General features: G+C 41.9%; 1 protein-coding gene across 9 annotated transcripts in view; it reads left to right on the forward strand.

The window, feature by feature from the left end:
• Positions 1 to 20717, forward strand: part of WIZ (WIZ zinc finger) — a 59760-nt gene that overhangs the window by 17683 nt on the left and 21360 nt on the right. For 7 of the 9 annotated variants that reach the window (XM_079965843.1, XM_079965842.1, XM_079965841.1 and 4 more), the window contains exons 3-5: positions 13636 to 13696; positions 15618 to 18166; positions 18413 to 18778. In XM_079965843.1, coding sequence (XP_079821969.1) covers positions 13636 to 13696; positions 15618 to 18166; positions 18413 to 18778 — 2976 coding nt within the window. The remainder of the gene's footprint in view (positions 1 to 13635; positions 13697 to 15617; positions 18167 to 18412; positions 18779 to 20717) is intronic. The other 2 variants (XM_079965845.1, XM_079965849.1) reach the window with 2 other exon arrangements.

Below are 20717 nucleotides of genomic sequence, written 5' to 3' on the forward strand. Positions count from 1 at the left end.
GACTGCATCTGTTTGCTGTGCTAAGAACTGTGTTCACCTTGCTGTTCAAAAGGAAGATGCAAGGGGCACATTGCTTGTTGGATCAAAGTCTTAGCTGGTGCTTAACCATGTCGCTATAATTTCCTTGCACCTGCTAAACCTTGTAACCAGTGCCTTGCCTATGTACCAGTCTGATTTATGACTTTGGAAGAAACAGAGCTGGGAGTGTGATTTCTTTGACTGTCACTTGTCAGTGAGGGCCAGGATGTTTTCTATTCGTTTCATGTTTATTCATTTCATGTTTATACCACTTTATATTTTTATGAAAAAAAACTCAAAGCGGCTAACAACTCATTAAAACATGAAAGTATACATTCAAGGCAACATAATTAATAGAAAACAAAAATATTATCTTAAAGATTTCAAAATAAAACATTGCAAAGGAGGTCAACTACAGATGCACATCTAACACAGCAAAGATAACAAAAAAAATCAAAAGAAAACATTACTAAAAGAAGTCAAGTATAAAGTATGAATTTAAAACTGCATAGTTAGCAAGAGAATTAAATATTTTCATAAGCATAGAACATATCTACTGGGCCGTGGCTGTGGAAGCTCAGGCTCAATGACCTGGATCAGCACTCAGAGACAGCCAAGATACCATCAAAATCACTGCAAGTCATGCTCCATCTCCTCATCCCTTTTAAAAGCTTTTAGTTGCATATATCTGGCACATTTCTGATTAATACAAACATTTCTGATTTTCTGCAGTACTTATATCTTTAAAAATCCTTATGGTGATGCAACTACACTACTGGATGACCTTTTGGTAATAGCTTTTTTGCATGCATTTCATGACATTTAGAAAAATTATCTTGACCAAATTTTAGCTCTACTTATAGAAAAAAGTTAATTCAGCAGAGAGACGAAATACCAGCTTGTTCCCACCAGTATTTTTGAAGGCCAACACTTTCAGGAAACCTAACTCAGAATGCCTTGACTTCTGACCTATGACACCAGGCAAATAGGTTTCTTCTGTAATTCCAGACATGCACATTCCAGAGATGTTGTGACCTGTTAAATCTTCAAATCTCAAGACTTATCCAGTTTTTTGAGGTGAATTGAAAGTGGTTTCTTACATTAGTTGTTGTATAGGATCCAGGTGTCCTCCCTCAAAGAGCGCTTCTGTGGGGAAATTATATTTTCCCGGTACTGCATTTTCTTCGTTGGGAAAATTCAATCTTTTTCTTTCTATCCCCATCAGACAACTAGTGATGTGTAAACTGCCATCAAACAAGAATTGTAGACAGCTGTTGGATTGTGACCTTGACTTTACAAATGAATGTAGCACAAGTTCATCTAATGCCTCCCCTCACTATTTTGTCTACACTTTTAGTTTCATTTTGCTTTGTAAAAGTGCTTGCGTCACCTTTTTGTTGAAGATTTTCTCCTGACTTTGTAGATTTTTGTTATGACTGAGTGTTCCCCACTTCTAGGGATGAAGTACACAGCCTGCAATTTAAAAACAAATCCCAATCCTGCCCCAACCTTGGCAAGGCTTCTTACCCTGCTGTAAGCCTGTTCCTCCCTTACCCAATCTCCTCCATCTATTTTGCTTGGCCTATAAATGATGCCATTGTCTCAGCAAATGGCAAAATGTAGCTAGAGCACATTTTGAATGATTATTTGGATATGTGTCTCCTTTAATCACCTTTGCAAAATAGAGTTTGGCCTGAGGATGTCCAGATACGCTCAGAGAATAAGTACTTCATGCAAATGCTAAATACTCATATTTGGTCAGAAATATAGTGCCTTTGCCATCGCTGTTACCCCCAGAAAAACCATGTAATTTGGATTTTCTTTGTGGTCTGCAGCATTTCAGGTGCTTCTGTGGTCATAAGCATTTAAAAGGTAAAGGGACCCCTGACCGTTAGGTCCAGTCACAGACAACTCTGGGGTTGCGGCGCTCATCTCGTTTTACTGGCCGAGGGAGCCAGCGTTTGTCCGCAGACAGTTTTTCCGGGTCATGTGGCCAACATGACTAAGCCGCTTCTGACGAACCAGAGCAGCACACAGAAACACCTACTTGCACTTTGGCGTGCTTTTGAACTGCTAGGTTGGCAGGAGCAGGGACTGAGCAACGGGAGCTCACCCCGTCGCGGGGATTCGAACCGCCGACCTTCTGATCGGCAAATCCTAGGCTCTGTGGTTTAACCCACAGCGCCACCCGCGTCCCTCCTGAGCATTTAGATCTTACATAATCAGGGTAGTTGTCTACTCTTGCCTTCTGGCTTTTCTCTTTGCACTCTCCCTTAGGCAGGAAAGGTGTGCTGTTATAGCTGAAAACCTGAATTAACAAAAGTTGCTGACCGGATACTTGGCACCAAGCCTAGCTTGTGCTTTTTACAAACACATGTTCCCATGTGGTGTGTTTTTTTAGGAGGGGGGAGACATGGTTGCTGTTGTTGTGTTTATGATTTGTCAGTACAATTCTGAGTGCCTAATCAGTATACTACTACCAACCTGAGGCTTCCCATGTTTGTGCACAGGAGAAGTACTGTCACAGACTTGAAGTAGCCCAAATATACAAAAAAAATCTGAGGGGGTGACGACTCCTAAACAGCCCAGTAATAAGTCAGTAGCACAGAATGTTGAAAGACTGAGAGAGAGAGGGAAATTGAGAAAAGAAGAGTGAGGAATAGATTACCTATTTATTAAGCATTCACCCTGATTTGCTCATATAAAGCTGACACAGCAGTAAATCTGGTTTTTATTGAGTATTCATTCTGATTTGTTTGTAGTGCAGTTATACAACAATGAACATTCATCCTGCATTTAACCTGCCTGCTTGAGGGATTTCTCTGTCATTTGAAACCTAAGTGGCAGACTGGTTTGATAGTGCTCTCATCAGAAACATTCTTTATGGTCGGTCATAATGGAAACCTGCAGTGTACCTACTACTCCAACAGCTTTCTGGTTCTGCAGAAGACCTCTGGACTCTTCTCTTTTTTTCCAATGATCCATTTTAGGCAACTAGACAAGTCTGCACATTAGAGAGTAGCAGGGAAGTTTCTCCAAGATGAGGAACCAGAAAGAAATCAACCCTTGTACACATGACTCCACCCCCCACCCCCAGCCAAGCGAATGGAAAGTGATCTGATGTAAAGTATTCCTTTAAAACAGAAATAATGGACAGACAAAATCCTAGTAATTATCTAAATTGTACATTCACTTGGTGGATAAAAGATGTAGGCCACAAATAATATCTGAAAGACCATTATGCAGTAATAAACTGTGTCTGGGGGAAATCCGGATGTATGGCAACCCATGTCGCTCAACAGCTTTCCCAAATTTTGTTCAGATTTTCACTTTTTGAAATATGGCAACCCCACCCCTTCCAGCCCTACAGACCCTTTAAGATATGCAGAAGGGGCTCTCATGGGAGTTCAGTCACTCTCAGAAGGGCAGAATATATGGCCTGGGAGAGGGCTTTCACTGTGGCATCCCCTAAACTGTGGCACTCCTTTCCCACAGAGGTATGTCTAGCACCTTCATTGTGTAGCTTTCACTGCACCTCTTTACCCTGGTCTTTGACATTGAAGATATTTTGTTTTGTGGGACACACCACTTTTGCTGAATTTATATTGTTCTGTTCTGTTGGAATGGGTTTTCTTGTTTTTATAATTGTAACAAATACAGTCATACCTCGGGTTAAAGACGCTTCAGGTTAAATCTTTTCAGGTTGCGTCCCGCGGCGACCCAGAAGTACCGTAAAGGGTTACTTCTGGGTTTCGCAGACGCTCAAAATGACGTCATGCGCAGAAGCAACGAATCGCGACCCGCAGATGCGGGATGCGTTCTGCTCAGGATGCGAACGGGGCTCTGGAACGGATCCTGTTTGCATCCAGAGGTACCACTGAATTGTTCTACCTCTACCCCACCTCCCACGAAACTATGGTGAAGGATGGGTAAGAAATATTGAAAATTGAAAAACAAATAAACAAATGATACTTTCACTTGTTAGTGGATGATAAAAGGTAAAGAGACCCCTGACCAGTCATGGCCGACTCTGGGGTTGCGGCGCTCATCTCACTTTATTGGCGAAGGGAGCCGGCGTACAGCTTCCAGGTCATGTGGCCAGCATGACTAAGCCGCTTCTGGCGAATCAGAGCAGCACATGGAAATGCCGTTTACCTTCCCACCAGAGCGGTACCTACTTATCTACTTGCACTTCATGCTTTTGAACTGCAGGGTTGGCAGGAGCAGGGACTGAGCAACGGGAGCTTACCCCGTTGCGGGGATTCGAACCGCCGACCTTCTGATCAGCAAGTCCTAGGCTCTGTGGTTTAACCCACAGCGCCACCCGCGTCCCTTGTGGATGATATAAGCCCTTAATTAAATGGAAGTTAGTTTGCTTCATTAGATTTTCAGTGATGTGATCTGATATTCTCCAAAGAACGCCACAGCAATGCCACATCTAGCTGGTTTCTTTCAGCAAAAAAGTAATTGGTGGGCTCCAGCCAAACACCAGAGTCAGAACTTTTCTTCACAAGCAACTTATTACATAATAAATGCACATTGTTGTTGTTTATTCATTGCACACAGGTCCACATCTCTTCCCTCTAGTCTGTGTTTTTCCATCATGGAATGTCATATTATCCCAGCACTTGAAACACAATTATTTTGCAAAGCCTCCCTTCAGATAGAACATTAATTTCTAGCATGATTTCTCTGTCGCTGTGCAAATGCTGCAGGCCTCTGTTGGGTCGTAGTATTTGTGATGTTTAGAATGACAGATACTAACTCAAAACAAAAAAAATTCCTTCCAGTAGCACCTTAAAGACCAACTAAGTTAGTTCTTGGTATGAGCTTTCGTGTGCATGCACACTTCTTCAGATACACTGAAACAGAAGTTTCCAGACCCTTCTATATAGTGAGGTGGGGAGGGGTATTACTCAGAAGGGTGGTGGGAATGGGTGATTGGCAGATAGCTGTGATGAGCCTGTTGACGACTCTTAACGACTGCAATAGGTCTTACAGGAAAAAGCAAGGGGTGAGAAGGTGAAAAATGGCTTTGTCATGTATAATGAGATAAGAATCCAAGGTCTTTGTTCAGACCAGGACTCTCCATGGTTTTAAGTTTGGTGATAAGTTGCAATTCAGCAGCTTCTCTTTCCAGTCTATTTCTGAAATTCCTTTGTAGTAAAACAGCTACTTTGAGATCTTGTATAGAATGTCCTGGGAGATTGAAGTGTTCTCCTACTGGTTTCTCTGTCTTGTGATTCCTGATGTCTGATTTATGTCCGACATCAGGAATCACAAGACAGAGAAACCAGTAGGAGAACACTTCAATCTCCCAGGACATTCTATACAAGATCTCAAAGTAGCTGTTTTACTACAAAGGAATTTCAGAAATAGACTGGAAAGAGAAGCTGCTGAATTGCAACTTATCACCAAACTTAAAACCATGGAGAGTCCTGGTCTGAACAAAGACCTTGGATTCTTATCTCATTATACATGACAAAGCCATTTTTCACCTTCTCACCCCTTGCTTTTTCCTGTAAGACCTATTGCAGTCGTTAAGAGTCGTCAACAGGCTCATCACAGCTATCTGCCAATCACCCATTCCCACCACCCTTCTGAGTAATACCCCTCCCCACCTCACTATATAGAAGGGTCTGGAAACTTCTGTTTCAGTGTATCTGAAGAAGTGTGCATGCACACGAAAGCTCATACCAAGAACTAACTTAGTTGGTCTTTAAGGTGCTACTGGAAGGAATTTTTTTTGTTTTGACTATGGCAGACCAACACGGCTACCTATCTGTAAACAGATACTAACTCGTCTTTCTCCATGCCTGCATTATTTTTATTTTATTATGTATCTGCAAGAAGGCTTGTAAACATATTGCACAAAGGCTTTAGGAAGGGCCTTGAGGAAGTTCTTGAGTTTCATATCAAAGTTATTTTGGCATTCAAAATACCCAGGGACCAGATCTGCAACTCAGCCATTCAGAGCTGCAGTGTGCCATTGATATGCTTATGTTTAATTTCCTCCGTTCTGTCAAATCCTGAGTTAACTTGAGGTCAGAACACTGTGAAGCACAGATACCTGTTGTAACCGGTGGCAAAATTGCAGTGACTGGTGGAATCAATAGCTATGGCTTCCAGCCAGATGGCCATAAGCCCATTCCATCTTATTGCCTAGCCAGGAGCTGTTCAGAGTACAGTGGTACCTCAGGTTACATACGCTTCAGGTTACATACGCTTCAGGTTACAGACTCCACTAACCCAGAAATAGTGCTTCAGGTTAAGAACTTTGCTTCAGGATGAGAACAGAAATTGTGCTCCGGCGGCACAGCAGCAGCAGGAGGCCCCATTAGCTAAAGTGGTCTTCAGGTTAAGAACAGTTTCATGTTAAGTACAGACCTCCGGAACGAATTAAGTACTTAACCCAAGGTACCACTGTACTCCAGCATCAGCTGGTTGCATGGCAGCTGTGTGTATCTGGGGTTTGCAAGGACTTTTGCCCCTTGTGGTGGCATGGAAGGGGAGTCACACCTCTGCACAGTTTATCTGTGCATTGCACCCTAATTACCTCTCTAAGGTGCATTTACATTTAGATAAAGGGCTTGTGTTTACAGCAGTTTACAAGAAGTAACCAAAGGCATAAACCTATATTTTAATAATTGTAGAAATATCATACTTTCCTAGTCTTAAGCTTTGGCATATAACATCCATAGTCTTGTCCCTGCCTGTATGGCTTTGTTGTATTTTATTGGATTTCGGTTTTGGGGTTTTTTTTTACCATTTAGTTGTTTACTGTTTGTAAGCCCCTTGAAGTAGTGGGTTAGAAGTTACCTTTGAATTAGGAATAGTGCAACTGCCCAACTGAAATGTAGCTGGAAGCACACTTTGATTGGTCTTCTGGATAAATCAGAAGTGATGTTGTCAACTGCTTGCCCCTTATGTTAGGGATGGTTAAGTGGTCATATTCACTGCTGAGTGAAACACTGAGTAGCGTGACGCCCCATCCAATGGTGGATCCTACTCAGAGTAGGCTCATTGGAATTAATGGACCTAAGTTAGTCATGGTCATTAATTTCATGGTGTCTACTCTGAATAGTACTAGCATTGGATAAAACCCAATGAGTTTATATTTCAGGCTGAAGTTACTGTTGTGGAATCATCCTGTTAAATACAAGCAGAGATTCCCCATTAGGGAGACAGATAAATTTTGTGCCTGCTCGTGCTATTTATTTATGAGGCTCATAATTCTGAATTAAGTCTTCCTGGTCCCAATGTGCCATGCTTTGATTGGATAGAACATTACCTGCACATTTTCCTTTTTAGTAAGCCAATTGCCAAGAGCCTTGTCTTTATACCTTTACACCAGATCTTCTTGTGGCCTGTTTTGTTTAGTTTTAAAAAACAGCACACCAGACAATCTGGACTCAGGAAAAGATAACCCATGTTACTAATTAACTAATTTTTTTTGCATTTAGCTCCATCGTATTTTTGGACACAGTCACGTGTATTTAGGTGAATAGAGTTCCCCAAAAGGGCAGTACACAGGGCCCCACAGACCAGAAATATTTCACTGAATCCATTACAGAGCTTTTCTATTGCCTAAACATGGCTCTTTTTTCTTTTACACAATAAACTGAGTTAGTGAATGTCAAATGACATACATGGGTTTGTGAACTGCCCTTTCTTTCTTTCTTTCTTTCTTTCTTTCTTTCTCTCTTTCTACAACATTTGTTAAAAATGTGTTTGTGCTGGTGACATGTGCAGTACTATACATTTGAAGTGTATCCCATTTCTATGACCCCATTTTTGAGACTGTAGTTTTCTAGGTTATCTATAATTGCTTGTGCTGTTGCTGGCTATATAAATATAGTATTTATCACATTTGAAGTCACGACACCTTTTTCCTGATAACTAATAAAATTGTTTTACTTGCAGCGTAATACTTTACTTTTCCTCGTGATTTACAGAAAAGGTTTTTTTTCATTAAGGCTAAATCTCTTGGAATGAATGGCATATTGTCAGACTGCACTTGAGGAAAGCCATTGCGGGGGGGGGGGGGAATGTCATGCAGAATTTATAAAAGCTTGGGGGGGGGGGGAGAGAGTGGATGCCAAATGACTACTCTGAGTCCTTAATCTATCATCTCCTCTACTTTTATACGTAAAAAGGAAAAGACAGAATGCTGCCGCTATAGAGGCATTTTGTTATTACTAACAGCAACAAATGATATGGTGCAGCAGCAGATTCCCTTAAAGAAGATCATGCTGATATGCCCAGCAAATGATAGATTAGGCCGAACTAGATGTGACAGCAGCCGTTCTGTACTTTTAAACCTGGAACGGCTTCAGTCACATAGAAACAGGGGGTCTAGTCTTAAAAGGAGGAGCAACTGGCTGAAGGACCTGTGGCTTCTCTCCTTAAACACTTTTCTCTTAGCGAGGGCAACTTCTAATGCTGGAAATTCTGCTGGAAGAAAAGTTTCCAAAGGGACAGTGCAGGGTGGTAAGCTCTGTATTTTGGTGGGGTGAGGATTCAGCAGTGTTCATTCATTCCCCCCTCTTCATTGCTTTTAAAACCAGATTCTCCCTCCCACCCCTCTTTCCATGCCATTGGGCCTGTCCTGTATTCAAACACACAAAATTGTTGATGTCATCTAGTTTGATCTTCTGGGGTAGTTTTCCAAAGTCCCTGTTAGGCTTGGATGTGATCTCTCTGTTGCCATCCGCTCTGATATTTTATAATGTGAACAGTTTATAAATCTTTTAAAATAATAAAATCTATCTTATGGAAGAAGGACAGTAAGGCCAATTCTTTTGAGCATTTAACCAGTGTTTTACATTTTATGCTCTTAACATATGTTATCCAAATATTTATTTATTTTTTATGTTCAAGGCATAGTAATTCATGTACAGTGGTACCTCGAGTTAAGTACTTAATTCGTTCCGGAGGTCCGTTCTTAACCTGAAACTATACTTAACCTGAAGCACCACTTTAGCTAATGGGGCCTCTCACTGCTGCTGCGCCGCCGGAGCATGATTTCTGTTCTCATCCTGAAGCAAAGCTCTTAACCCGAGGTATTATTTCTGGGTTAGTGGAGTCTGTAACCTGAGGTGTATGTAACCTGAAGCGTATGTAACCCGAGGTACCACTGTATCTTCATGTAATATGGTAATTCTTGTCCAATGTGCTTTCCATAAACCTCAATCCTGATCCTTCATATATCAGTATTAAAGTTGGCTTTAGTAATTTTATTTTCAAAAAATATGCCTAAGAATCATAAAATTGTAGAATTGTGGAGTTGGAAAGGGACTCTAGGGTCATCTAGTCCAACCCCCTGCAATGCAGTGCAGGCTGTTTTTCTTGGTTACAGGAAGGTAAACTTGGAATTGTTTGATGTGTTAGTGTCTTTTGAAAAGAATATAAGGATTACCAATTATTTTCTTAAGCAACACAGCTCTGGATCTTATGAACAGCTCAAGACTATGAACCTGATGTAGGCCTGGCAGGGTGGTTTGTGCTAAGCATCAGAGCAGACTAGAGGAGAGGTCAGTTGGAGGACTGTAGCTGTTACCGGTACATGGTTCACAAAAAGCAGTAAAGCATACACCAATATAATGGCAGATAAGATGGCAGATAAGTAGCACTTCTGCATCATTTTAAAAACTCGATTGCTATATCTATTCTTTCATTGAAAAAACGGATCAGATTGTACTATTTAGATTATGAGGATGCTTTCTAGCTTTGAAACTGTGGATGTGATTAAAGGGAAAATCTGCTGCCTGCGCTGTGTGTGTGTGTGTGTGTGTGTGTGTGTGTGTGTGTTGTTTTTCTAAAAACCCACGACTCCCATTCTTGAATATTCAGAAGCAAAGTTTATTTTGGATTACCAGAGAGGTTAAAATGTTCGCCTCTAAGATCAAGACATTAAATTCCCTCATCTCTTGCTGTTTCCAAGAAATGAGGTCTTGCAGCACTGAGTACAGTTTTGTGCTCATCAGTAAGAAGATAAATCGTTCTGTTTTTCCTCTAAAGGAGATGGTTTCTAAAAATAGAAATTCTAGAGCTCTCATGAACAAAAGAATTCCTAAGATCCACCTCTGCCATTGTCCTTCTCTCTTTATCTGTACTTCTACTGCTTTTTCCTTAACAGCTCCATATTTTTAATACTTCAAAATTTACCTTTCTTTGTCCCTTTATAAAGATTGCAGTTCTCTCCAGCTTCTTCTCTCCCTTTCAAGTGAAACTAGCCTACTTGGTATCTTTTCCCCCTGAACAAACAGGACCCTGCTGTTTGTCCACCAACATATTAATTTCGTTTTTTTCCTGTCTTGCAAAACACTCTTAAAAAATGTGAAGAACTTTTGGACAGGCAGTGTTCTAAAACTTCAGAGGTGTTATCTCTTTTGGCCTGGATTTCTATCAGGTTTGTAACAGAAATCTGGAGATACTCCATGTCTTGGCTTGAAGATGGTGTATAATAGAGTCTTTCATTCTCTTTCACGGACGTATTTAAGCAGAGGCTGTTTGGAAAAGATACATTTCCATCCAAGCTACGGCATGGCTGTGCATCTTGAATCAAAGTCTGACAGTGAAGATAAATATGCACATTTGTTGCACGCATGTCCTGCTTGTGGGTTTCCCATGGAATCTGGTTGGCCACAGCAAGAAGAGAATGCTGAACTAGCTAGGCTTTTAATGTGGTCCAAAAGAACTCTTTGTATGTCCTCAGACTAGTGGGAGAGCACTCGATCTGTTCAGTCCAAATATAACCATTTCTCCTGGGACAGGTTTTGGAAAAGTGTTCCATTCTGCAGTTGTTCAAAGTATTTCCATTTAAGTGTGGGAGATTCATCTCTGGATGCCACTGATTGCCTTGTACACACCTCCTTTCCAATTCTCAGATTAGTTTTGCTATTGGTTTAGGTTAGGGGTTTTTTTTAATCTTTGATCTCTGTTTTATCTGTATGTGCAGCTTCCTCTTTTTTTAAGTGAATAGCCCACATGAAGCATAAGTGGGAAGGTTGAACTTTCTGTTTGACTTGCTGTTATGTAAGTATACCAGGTGGCGCTGTGGGTTAAAGCCTCAGCGCCTAGGGCTTGCCGATCGAAAGGTCGGCGGTTCGAATCCCTGCGGCGGGGTGCGCTCCCGCTGCTCGGTCCCAGCGCCTGCCAACCTAGCAGTTCGAAAGCACCTCCGGGTGCAAGTAGATAAATAGGGACCGCTTACCAGCGGGAAGGTAAACGGCGTTTCCGTGTGCGGCTCTGGCTCTGGCTCTGGCTCTGGCCAGAGCAGCTTCGTCACGCTGGCCACGTGACCCGGAAGTGTCTCCGGACAGCGCTGGCCCCTGGCCTCTTAAGTGAGATGGGCGCACAACCCCAGAGTCTGTCAAGACTGGCCCGTACGGGCAGGGGTACCTTTACCTTTACCTTTAAGTATACCAGGCAAGCTGAGAAGCTGGCCTGAAGGCAAACTCACACTGATAAAATGCTATATCTGTCTTTGGCCTGGATTGGCACGGGCAACTTTTCCTTCCTAGGATCATTGCAAGTGACTATCACATTGAATTGTAAAGCTTGCCTACCGTTAGTACAAAATACAAAACCTGCTGTTTTATTTTCTTCTCTTTCATGTTCATTGCACTACAAATGTAAACAATGCCTGATATAACCGGGATGCCATTGCGTTTCGAGTCCGTGAAGGCATTCAGGTGCAGGAAGGAATGTACAAAGACTCAGTCACAAAAATGGACGGCGCAGATTCAGGCTTTTTCAGTTTCAACCTGATACTCCTGTCCTGTCCTGTGCTCTCCAGTAGCACTTGGTTGACCCTGTAAGCTCTGGCATTTTGCCAAATGTGCCTCTTCCCTTTAGAGCTACATATTAACAATATTTTTATTTGTAGCAATGTATGTCAGCAAGATGCCACCATTCCTTCCACCTGCCAGTACTCTCAAAACTGTAGAAATTGCCTCAGCAAAAAGCTCTGCTGAGTTATGGCCAAACTCCCAACTCTTTTTCTCCCCAGCACTTGATCCCTGTCAAAATAAATAACAGCGTCAGAGAGCAACTTTTCTTAGAATTACAGCAGGGGTAGAAAGGGTTAAACTCCCAATCTGTGATCCCAGTAACCCCCACCCCATGCTATTTGTTGAAAAACAAAACATAGCCCTGTCCATTAAATGTGAAACACATATTCAACACCATGTGTAGTTTGGGCCTTAGTGTTATAACCCTAGTGCTTCTGAGTTCTGCATTTATTAAATTGGTTCTGTTTTCAGTATCATCTCCATTTTATTTGACTAACATCCAGGTATTGTTAAATTCTTATCATCAGCTGAAAGTTAGTGAAAACCCTGTTGCTCCACCATTTGGGGACAAAATGGGTATGAAATATACATGCCAAGTTCGGTTCTTGAATCATGTTAAAACCACCTTTAGTTAGTACAGTATATGACTTCTGTAGTTCCTCTCCCTAAGCCATTTTATAAGCAGTCAGGTTCTGGCAAGGAAAGGACTCTTTGAGGAAAGAGCCATAGCTCAGCAGTAGAGCATCTGATTTACACAGTGAAGTTTCCAGGTTCAGCCCCTGGCACCTCCAAGTAAGGCTGGAAGAGACTCCTGCCTGAAATCCAGGAGAGCTGCTGCCAGTTAGTGTAGACAATAATAGGCTAAACAGACCAATGGTATGACTTGGTATAAAGCGCCATCCTATGCACTGTGGCGTCAGCAACAGTTTCCCACTGCAGACCATCTTGCTGGGAATTTTGTAGAATTAAACCAGATTACATTGCACTTTGGCGTAGAATTGGGTCCTAGAGCTGTGTATGGATTCTAACAAAAGACAGGGTTCAGTGGAAGCTTTGGCCAGATATTGGTGGCTGCTTCCTTTTGCCAACGTAACAGAAGATTGGGATGAATCAAGCCTGCATTCCACACAGAACTGGAAGTGCCTGAGTGTGGGCATTCATTGCAGATCTAGCAGGTCAAGATATACTATCATAATGTGTTACGAGCTGTAAGCAGGGCTTTGTGTCTCTCACACCCACTCCTGTTTTCTGCACAAAAGAAAGCCAACTTTCCAGTGTGGAAACACAAATTTCCAGTCTGGTGGTCCAGTCTGGCTCAAGAGGTGGTAGGTGGGTTGGTGGGTAGGGTGACTTTAACTGTTTGTCCACAGCTATGATACTGATTCAGATCTGGCCATCTGCACCAGCAGTTTGGGGGGGGGGGAGAGAGAGAGACTCCCTTTTGCTTCAGTTGAAATTATCTCACTTTGCAGAGGAAGCAAATTTGTATTTTGATACTAAGGCACTAGAATGGGTGTTTTTTTTTATACTACTTATAAGATGGATTCTTGGACATGCTTTATTTTACATCTATCTTGTTTCATTTTAAACTGCTTAACTGCTAGAATGATTATATATCAAATTGTTGGTGCTTGGGATTAAACAGTGTGGGTTAGAAATCCCATACTAATCCAAACCCGCCCTGAGGAAGGGACACAAACTGGGTGGGTTTAGCTGCTTGGAAAGCTTTATAGCTATAACATTACATGTTTTGTAAAGTACACTTGAAGCCCCGGTATGCTGCAGAAGTCAGGCATATGATGCTGCCTTTTCTCTCTTGCAGATGAGCCCAATCCTTCTCCTTGTGCTGTTGTCTCAAACACAACTCGCAAGAAGGAAGCCTGGTAAGTGTTGAAATTGCTAGAGGAAGAATTACAGGGCTTGGCATTTTTAATCTCTGTGGGCCAGTTCCCAAGGTCTTTCATTTGTATTGCAACATCAAGCTTAGTATAATACCATTCAATATAACATGTGTGCCTTCACTCATGTAATCCTTCCTGGAAAATTTCCCTGGGTTCTCATTTTGAAGTGGGTCATAGTCAAGTCAGAGAAGCTTGCTGTTCAGGTCATTGGATCAATTGATAGAATATATACCTGCCACTTGATTATTGATCCTACGCTGAGTGATGAGCAGTTGGTTATAAACATAACAAACAAACAAACAAACTTGAAAATAAAATCTGATAAATCAGTGAGACTTGTTGCCTAGCAAAGGCACATAAGACTGCAGTGTGAGCTCAGTCTCTAGACCTTTATGTTGCATGAAGCTTCAACCATTCATTATCAGATTTCTCTACTCTTCATTGTTCTATGGGCTTGGCAGAGGATATGTTGGCTCCATTAAGTGCTATTGTTTTCTTTCCCTGCCATTTGGGATGACCTTGGCCAAGGAAGATGTTGAAAGTACTTGCATTATGGAATTCCGATGAAGTGTATAGTTCATTTCAGACAAGTCTGTTTTTACTTTAGCCCAGAGAGAAAACAATCCAAACATAGCTTCTGCTGAAAGAAGTCAGCATCCAAAAGGCGCAAGGAGTCTAAAATGAATGAGTACAGAGATTCAATGGTGTAAATTGAAAGTACAAAAAGTAAAACGATGATGGAACAATGGCTAGGAGGTGGGACAGCTTCAGATCCATTAACCAAACATTTTTAAAATCATGGTTAGCGCTGGGCATTTTCTTCCCCCTCCCCCCAAAAATGTAGAAGTGTGAGGCTCTAATCTGGATCTGGACTATGAAGCACCTCAAAAGTAGTGTTTACTGCAAATAGTGCTTTTGGGCAGCCAATAGCAGATGGGGAGAAGAGGGTTTTTTTGTCAGAAGAGGCATGGAGAAAAGAGTTAGAAAACAAACCTGCTGTACAGCTGCTTTTTCTAAAAAAAAAAAAAGAATCTGGGAAGTGACAAGCATGTTTAACATAACTTGTGGTTTGGCCCTGTGACTTTGCTCCAGAACCATCATGGCAAGTTTTATATCTTTTTAATGAGGTAAATGGTAGAAAACAACAGCCACAAAAAACACTGCTAATGAATATGGCTCATGACCCAATGGCAAGTACTACAGAGTCGCTTAGCAAAATTAAGGCTGTTGCCAGTGCTGGAAATGAAAGGTTTCTTTTGGATAATTGAACAATAGTAGGTTATGAACGGACAATGTAAACTTTAGATAGCATTATCTAGTTAGAAATATATACGAAGTCCTGTCTCTTTATGATGATAAAGTGACTAAAATTGGCTCTGAGAGGTACAAAAAATTAAAATTATCACAGTCTCTGCCTTCCGGTTTAAAATATAAAGGCCATACTATGAAAAGAGAAAGATATATAACGAGGGTAAAATAGGAGAATTCAGAAAAAGCCAATTTTAATACAAAATACTTTATGGTTACATAGTAGCCAGATAGAATAGCTACTGAGGTGAAAGTGCTAAGAGAAGGGGATCCAAATGGCAGTAGCCACCAACAGGTTGAGCTGATAGAGTAGGGCTTTGAGGTGTTGTGTTGCCTTTTGTGAAGAGGAATGATTCATCTGAGAATGTTGTTGTTTGAGTGATGGAAGTGCACAGGGAGATGTATACAGGCATTTGAAATGTTGCATGCACACCAGTTTTCCATGCAGCAGCAAAGGGAGGGCTGTGTAGAATGCATGATCTCAGCTGTGACTTAAGAGTCAATAAATAGTTCATGATTATAAATGCATATATCTTTTTAGAGCAACAATTCAATACATTTCCTATAGCTGATTTTTGTTGACTGTTCTTTTCAGCACCAAGGCAGAAGACCGTTTAAAATCCAGGAAAGGCTGTTACAGAGCAAAATCTAGGGGCTCAGCAGATCAAAGAAGCACGACTGCCTTGTGGGATTGCTCCACACGGGAGACAATGGGCAGTGTCTCCAAAGAAGAAAGCACTTTAGAAAGACTCCCTGGTTTGAAGGATTTAGCAAGCTCCAAGGAAGCAGCACGGAAAAATAATTCTTATCCAAAGGAACCCACTTCTGCAATGGAACCTAACATTATAAAAACTGTGCAAAGGAATACGGATGATCTAGAAGGGGAGCTTGAGCCTTTAGACCCTGGCAAAGCAGCAGTGGAAACTTCACCACCCCCTCCTGGAGCACAGACTGTTAGTGGGGATGAAAGACACCATAGCAATGAACCAAAGCAGCTAGAAGCCTTCAGCAAAGAGCACTTAGACAAAAGGCAAGGGTTGGGAAAGAAGGGCTTTCGGAGGCTTGACTGGCTTTCTGAGCACAATGAGGGGCTAAGGCCTCCCTACAGAAATGTAAATAAGCCAACAGATGTAGCAACAAACCTGGCCGTTAGGGGACAGTCTGCACGAGAAGCTTCTTTGTTAGCTCTGCCAGTATTTAGAAAAATGCAAAATCCTCACGCAAACAAAGCAAGGACTGTTGAGAGTGCACTCTCCCCCAGGAAGGGGCAGGCAATGGACTCCGATTTAGCCGAAGTAAGTTCTGCGAACACTGCTGAGTGGGCCTTACAGATGTCGGGGCATCAGACAGCCACAGACCTTTCTGTCCGCAAACATGCTTGGACTGCTAATGCCGGAGATGTTTCGGAACGTGTTCCCCTGCGGTCTGTGGAATCTCCTTCCTGCAGCACCTATGATGACACAAGACCCTATATGTGCAACGCCCTGGTGGAGGAGCAGGGGAAAGATGGCGCAGCGCAGGAAGAGGACCCAGCTGTGTACACATGCATCGAATGCAGCATCTATTTTAAGATGAAGGAACATTTGATGGACCATATGCTTCAGCATAACAGGGGACTAGGGCTGGATGAAAGCAGAGAGGGCATTGGAGGTCAGTGTCAGTTGACCTGTAGTGAATGTGGATGGGCTTTTGGGGACATTGGTTCTCTAGAGCAGCACAGGAGACTCCATCAGGAGTCCAGAGAAAAAATCATTGAGGAAATTCAGAAGCTCAATGAATTCCCAGATGAAGGCCGTGATGCCAGGCTACAGTGCCCAAAGTGTGTGTTTGGAACCAACTCCTCTAAGGTGTTTGTCCAACATGCAAAGATGCATGTCAAGGAGAGGAAAGATCAAAGTTTGAAGAATGTGAACTTGTTTGGCAGTTCCAGTGGTAGTGATCCACGGGACAGCTCCATGCACAACATATATAGTAGACATTTCAGGCCAAATGATCATGTACCTCAAGTGGCGCATGCACACAGTAGCAACAAAGGTCTTAGCACTTGCAAGCTTTGCAGCTTTCCAGCCCCAAATGAAAACATTTTAAAAGAACACATGAAATATGCTCATTCCCACTTGTCCTGGAACACGGAGTCTTTTGAAGCAGATGTAAACCAGCCTGGAACTAGTAGGGATGCCTACAGCCCTAGCAGGTCAGGCCGATTTTCAGAAACTGATTATTTGAGCAAAGCAGGCAAACATTTTCCCCAGTCCCACTGTGAAACCACGTCCCACTATGAATCCCTTCATGGCTTCACAGTGGGCCACCAGAGACTTAATAAAAGCAATGGCACTAATAAAAAAGAAATCCCAATGCCTGGGTTTCGGGCTAGGAAACGAGCTCCCTATAGCTCTTCACATAAGATCTTGTCTACTCTTACCTCAGCGAAAGCTTATTCTCCGCATGCCCTGAAACAAATAAGGAATAAAAGCACAGCACCGCCACTTGAGACTGAGAGAGAGAATGCCAAAAGCCACCCAGGTGGGCTGGAGGAACTCCAGCACAAATGGTTACCCGTAAGCGATATTAGGAGTATGGAAGAAGAATTCCCTTTAGCAACAGAAATAGAGTTAGCAGAGAATAGATATTTCAGGCCTGTTGCTATTCCTCAATCTGCTTTGGACCTCAAAAGGAATTTCAGGGGCACTTTGAAGGCAACAGATTATCCAATAGCATCAGCGGGGCAGCAGCATCAGTTATGTCACATGGTCCCCATTGTTCTTGTTGATGAGATTAATATTTATCCCAGAAAGATGAAGCGGCCCAAGATGAAGATTCTCAAGAAAAAGATGTTGCCTCCTTCCCAAGAGTTTGGAATGGATGAATCCCTTCCCTTAGGCGTCTTCCTATTAGATTCCTCTTTAGAAAGCTCCTTAGAACTGGATGATCTTCTGGATGCAGATTCGTTGATGCTGAAGAATGAGGAGAGGAAATGCCCGTACTGTCCTGACAGGTTCCACAATGGGATTGGCCTAGCCAATCACGTGCGGGGCCACCTGAACAGGGTGGGTGTGAGCTACAATGTCCGTCACTTCATCTCTGCAGAAGAAGTGAAAGCTATTGAGCAAAAATTTTCCTTCCAAAAGAAGAAGAAAAAAGGTAGTATGTATTCAATTTATAATTTTTTCAATTTTTCTAATATTTTTCATTCCTTGAAGATGGGTATGTATGTTCCCATATTTTCCCTCTCAACAATAGATGTTATAGCAACTTTGCAATGTCTACTTTTCATAGTTTGGTTTTTTTTAAAAAAAAAAATCATGTGATCTAGTGGGGGTTCTTTGAAAGCATTTATTGCCTGTTCTTTATGTTTTAATATGACACTGATTATTATCCCCTCTTTCACAGTTGCAAACTTTGATCCAAGTACTTTCAGTTTAATGAGATGTGAATTCTGTGGGGCTGGCTTTGACACACGTGCAGGATTATCCAGCCATGCCCGAGCTCACCTGAGGGATTTTGGAATCACTAACTGGGAGCTCACCATCTCACCAATTAACATTTTGAAGGAGCTACTGGCCAATTCATCAGAATACCCTATGCTTCAGTCTGCACTAGGAACAGATCCTTCATCGCCAAATCAGGAGAGAGAGATGCTTGGGTTTGGGCCCTGCAAAAGCACGACCCCCATATCTGAATGCAGCATTTCACAATCGCCTTTCTCCCCGTTCCCTCCTTCCTGGGGAGATGAGCCCATGCAGCCCTTCAGAGATGGTAAGCAGTTTCAGAATTTTACATGCATCCTGGAAACAGTACTAATCTTAGTAAGCATGCTACCTCCTTAACCCTGCCTGGTGATAACCTTTACAGAACAACCTGAAGGAAGTGATGGTGATTATTATGAACTATAGTGATAAGCAGAAGTAAAACCCAGGATTCAGACATTTCCCAGGAGCCCATGGAGAGGAAGACATCTGGCTGTTCCAGGGAGAGGATGGATTCTGATGTCCATCTTTCCTTCCATTAATGTGATGAGTGTCTAATTGAGATGTCATGCAGTGGCCCACGTCTTCCCAGAAGTCATAGACTGGTCTAAGTCCTACTTCAGGGAAGGCTTTTTGAGATAAAGGAGTGTATATATAAACACACACATGTCTCAATAAAAGACAAAGTGTGGGAGCAAAGAGAAGGAAACAAAAGTGTCAAAGCCTAAAACTGGTGTGTGGGTGGGAATGAGAAAAATATTGGGTGGAAGTGAAGATGAAAGATGAACAGAGCAGAAAAAGATTAAGTCAAAGAAGAATATATAAAGGAGGGGGATAGAAAAGAAAATAAATAATGATAGTTTGTTAAGTGAGAGGATTGATTCTATGGGAAGTGGATGTGTTAACCAGGACCACATAGGAATGCATATGAGTTGGGTAACATTTTTCTTCCTGACCTTCTAGGCAAATCACCAGACCAATTTTTTAAGCAGCCAGTCATAACTGGGTGCTCAGGTTTTGCACCCCTGATGAAAAAGTAGACTGCAGATAAAAAGTAATGACTAATCTCTCTCCCATCTGTAGTAGGAAGTGTTCAGTTATTTTCTCCAGTCATAATATGAAGTTGTCTCAAAATCTGATCTAAATCTAAAACAAATAGGAAAATACATCATGTTGCCATGTCATATCCTTGCCATTCGGCTACATTTCAGGCCAGCCTATTCTGACTTGGGCTACCCCCATTTCTAACTGTGACAACTTAGGTTCTTACTATTACATTTTTGTCTGTACAGCTTGTCTACTCTGGGCGTGGTTCTGAGGTTTTCTCACTGGAAAAACTTTCATGGGGCAGAAAGAGACCATAACAAAGTTGTCATGGATGTTACTTAAACGATAAACCGCTTCACATACACAGTTCTACAAGGGTATAATTACTTTCAATCTCCATCCCATTCCTGTTATTTTGTATTCTTTAACCTTTATATAACCAGCAGTATTAAACCACTTTCGGCCAGTAGTCTGAATTTCGTTCATTGGTTTGAAGAACTGATGGATACTATTACACTGTAGGCGCATGGTATTTAGCAAGTGACATATTTGTGATCTGTAATACTAACTAAGGTAGAAAATAGATTTCTGCATAGTTTCTTCTATAGGACTTGGAATGTATTTCTGATCCCAAATCCCATCTTGTCTATGGTGTTTACTGAAGTCTAAAGAAAAAGGTGTGAGTGTGCATTGCCACACAGTGGCCTTGGTGTTAAACAGCCGATACAAGTCCTCCTATCTGCAGAATGGCATTTAGCAAATGCAAGGAATGCCAAATGGCAGATTCAAAAGGAATTTTGCAGGCATTGCTACACTGTGAAATGAAGAAACGTTATATGTTTGGCTTCAGGAATGGTCTGTAGGCACATAATGCCTATCCACAGTCAAGCAGTTCTTGCCCTGTGAGCTGCCTGGATGAGAGACTGCTTGGAAGCCATAAGTAAGTCACCCTTTAGAAAAGGAGCAGGGTATAAATGCAATAAATAATCAATTAACATGTTTACTAGCCCTCAATATATCATTCATTATATACAAGCTGCCAGATGGATGTTTCTGCAAATAAATGTTTTTATCTAAAAAGCAACGGATGGGAATAATGGTGTGCATTTCTAACTCTTATGAGTTAATCTATACTAAGAACTGTGAAAAATCAGCAGTTGGCTTTGCAAAGTGGAGACATC

Source organism: Podarcis cretensis (genome assembly GCF_951804945.1).
Source record: "Podarcis cretensis genome assembly, chromosome: 2".
In the NCBI taxonomy this organism is placed as follows: domain Eukaryota; kingdom Metazoa; phylum Chordata; class Lepidosauria; order Squamata; family Lacertidae; genus Podarcis; species Podarcis cretensis.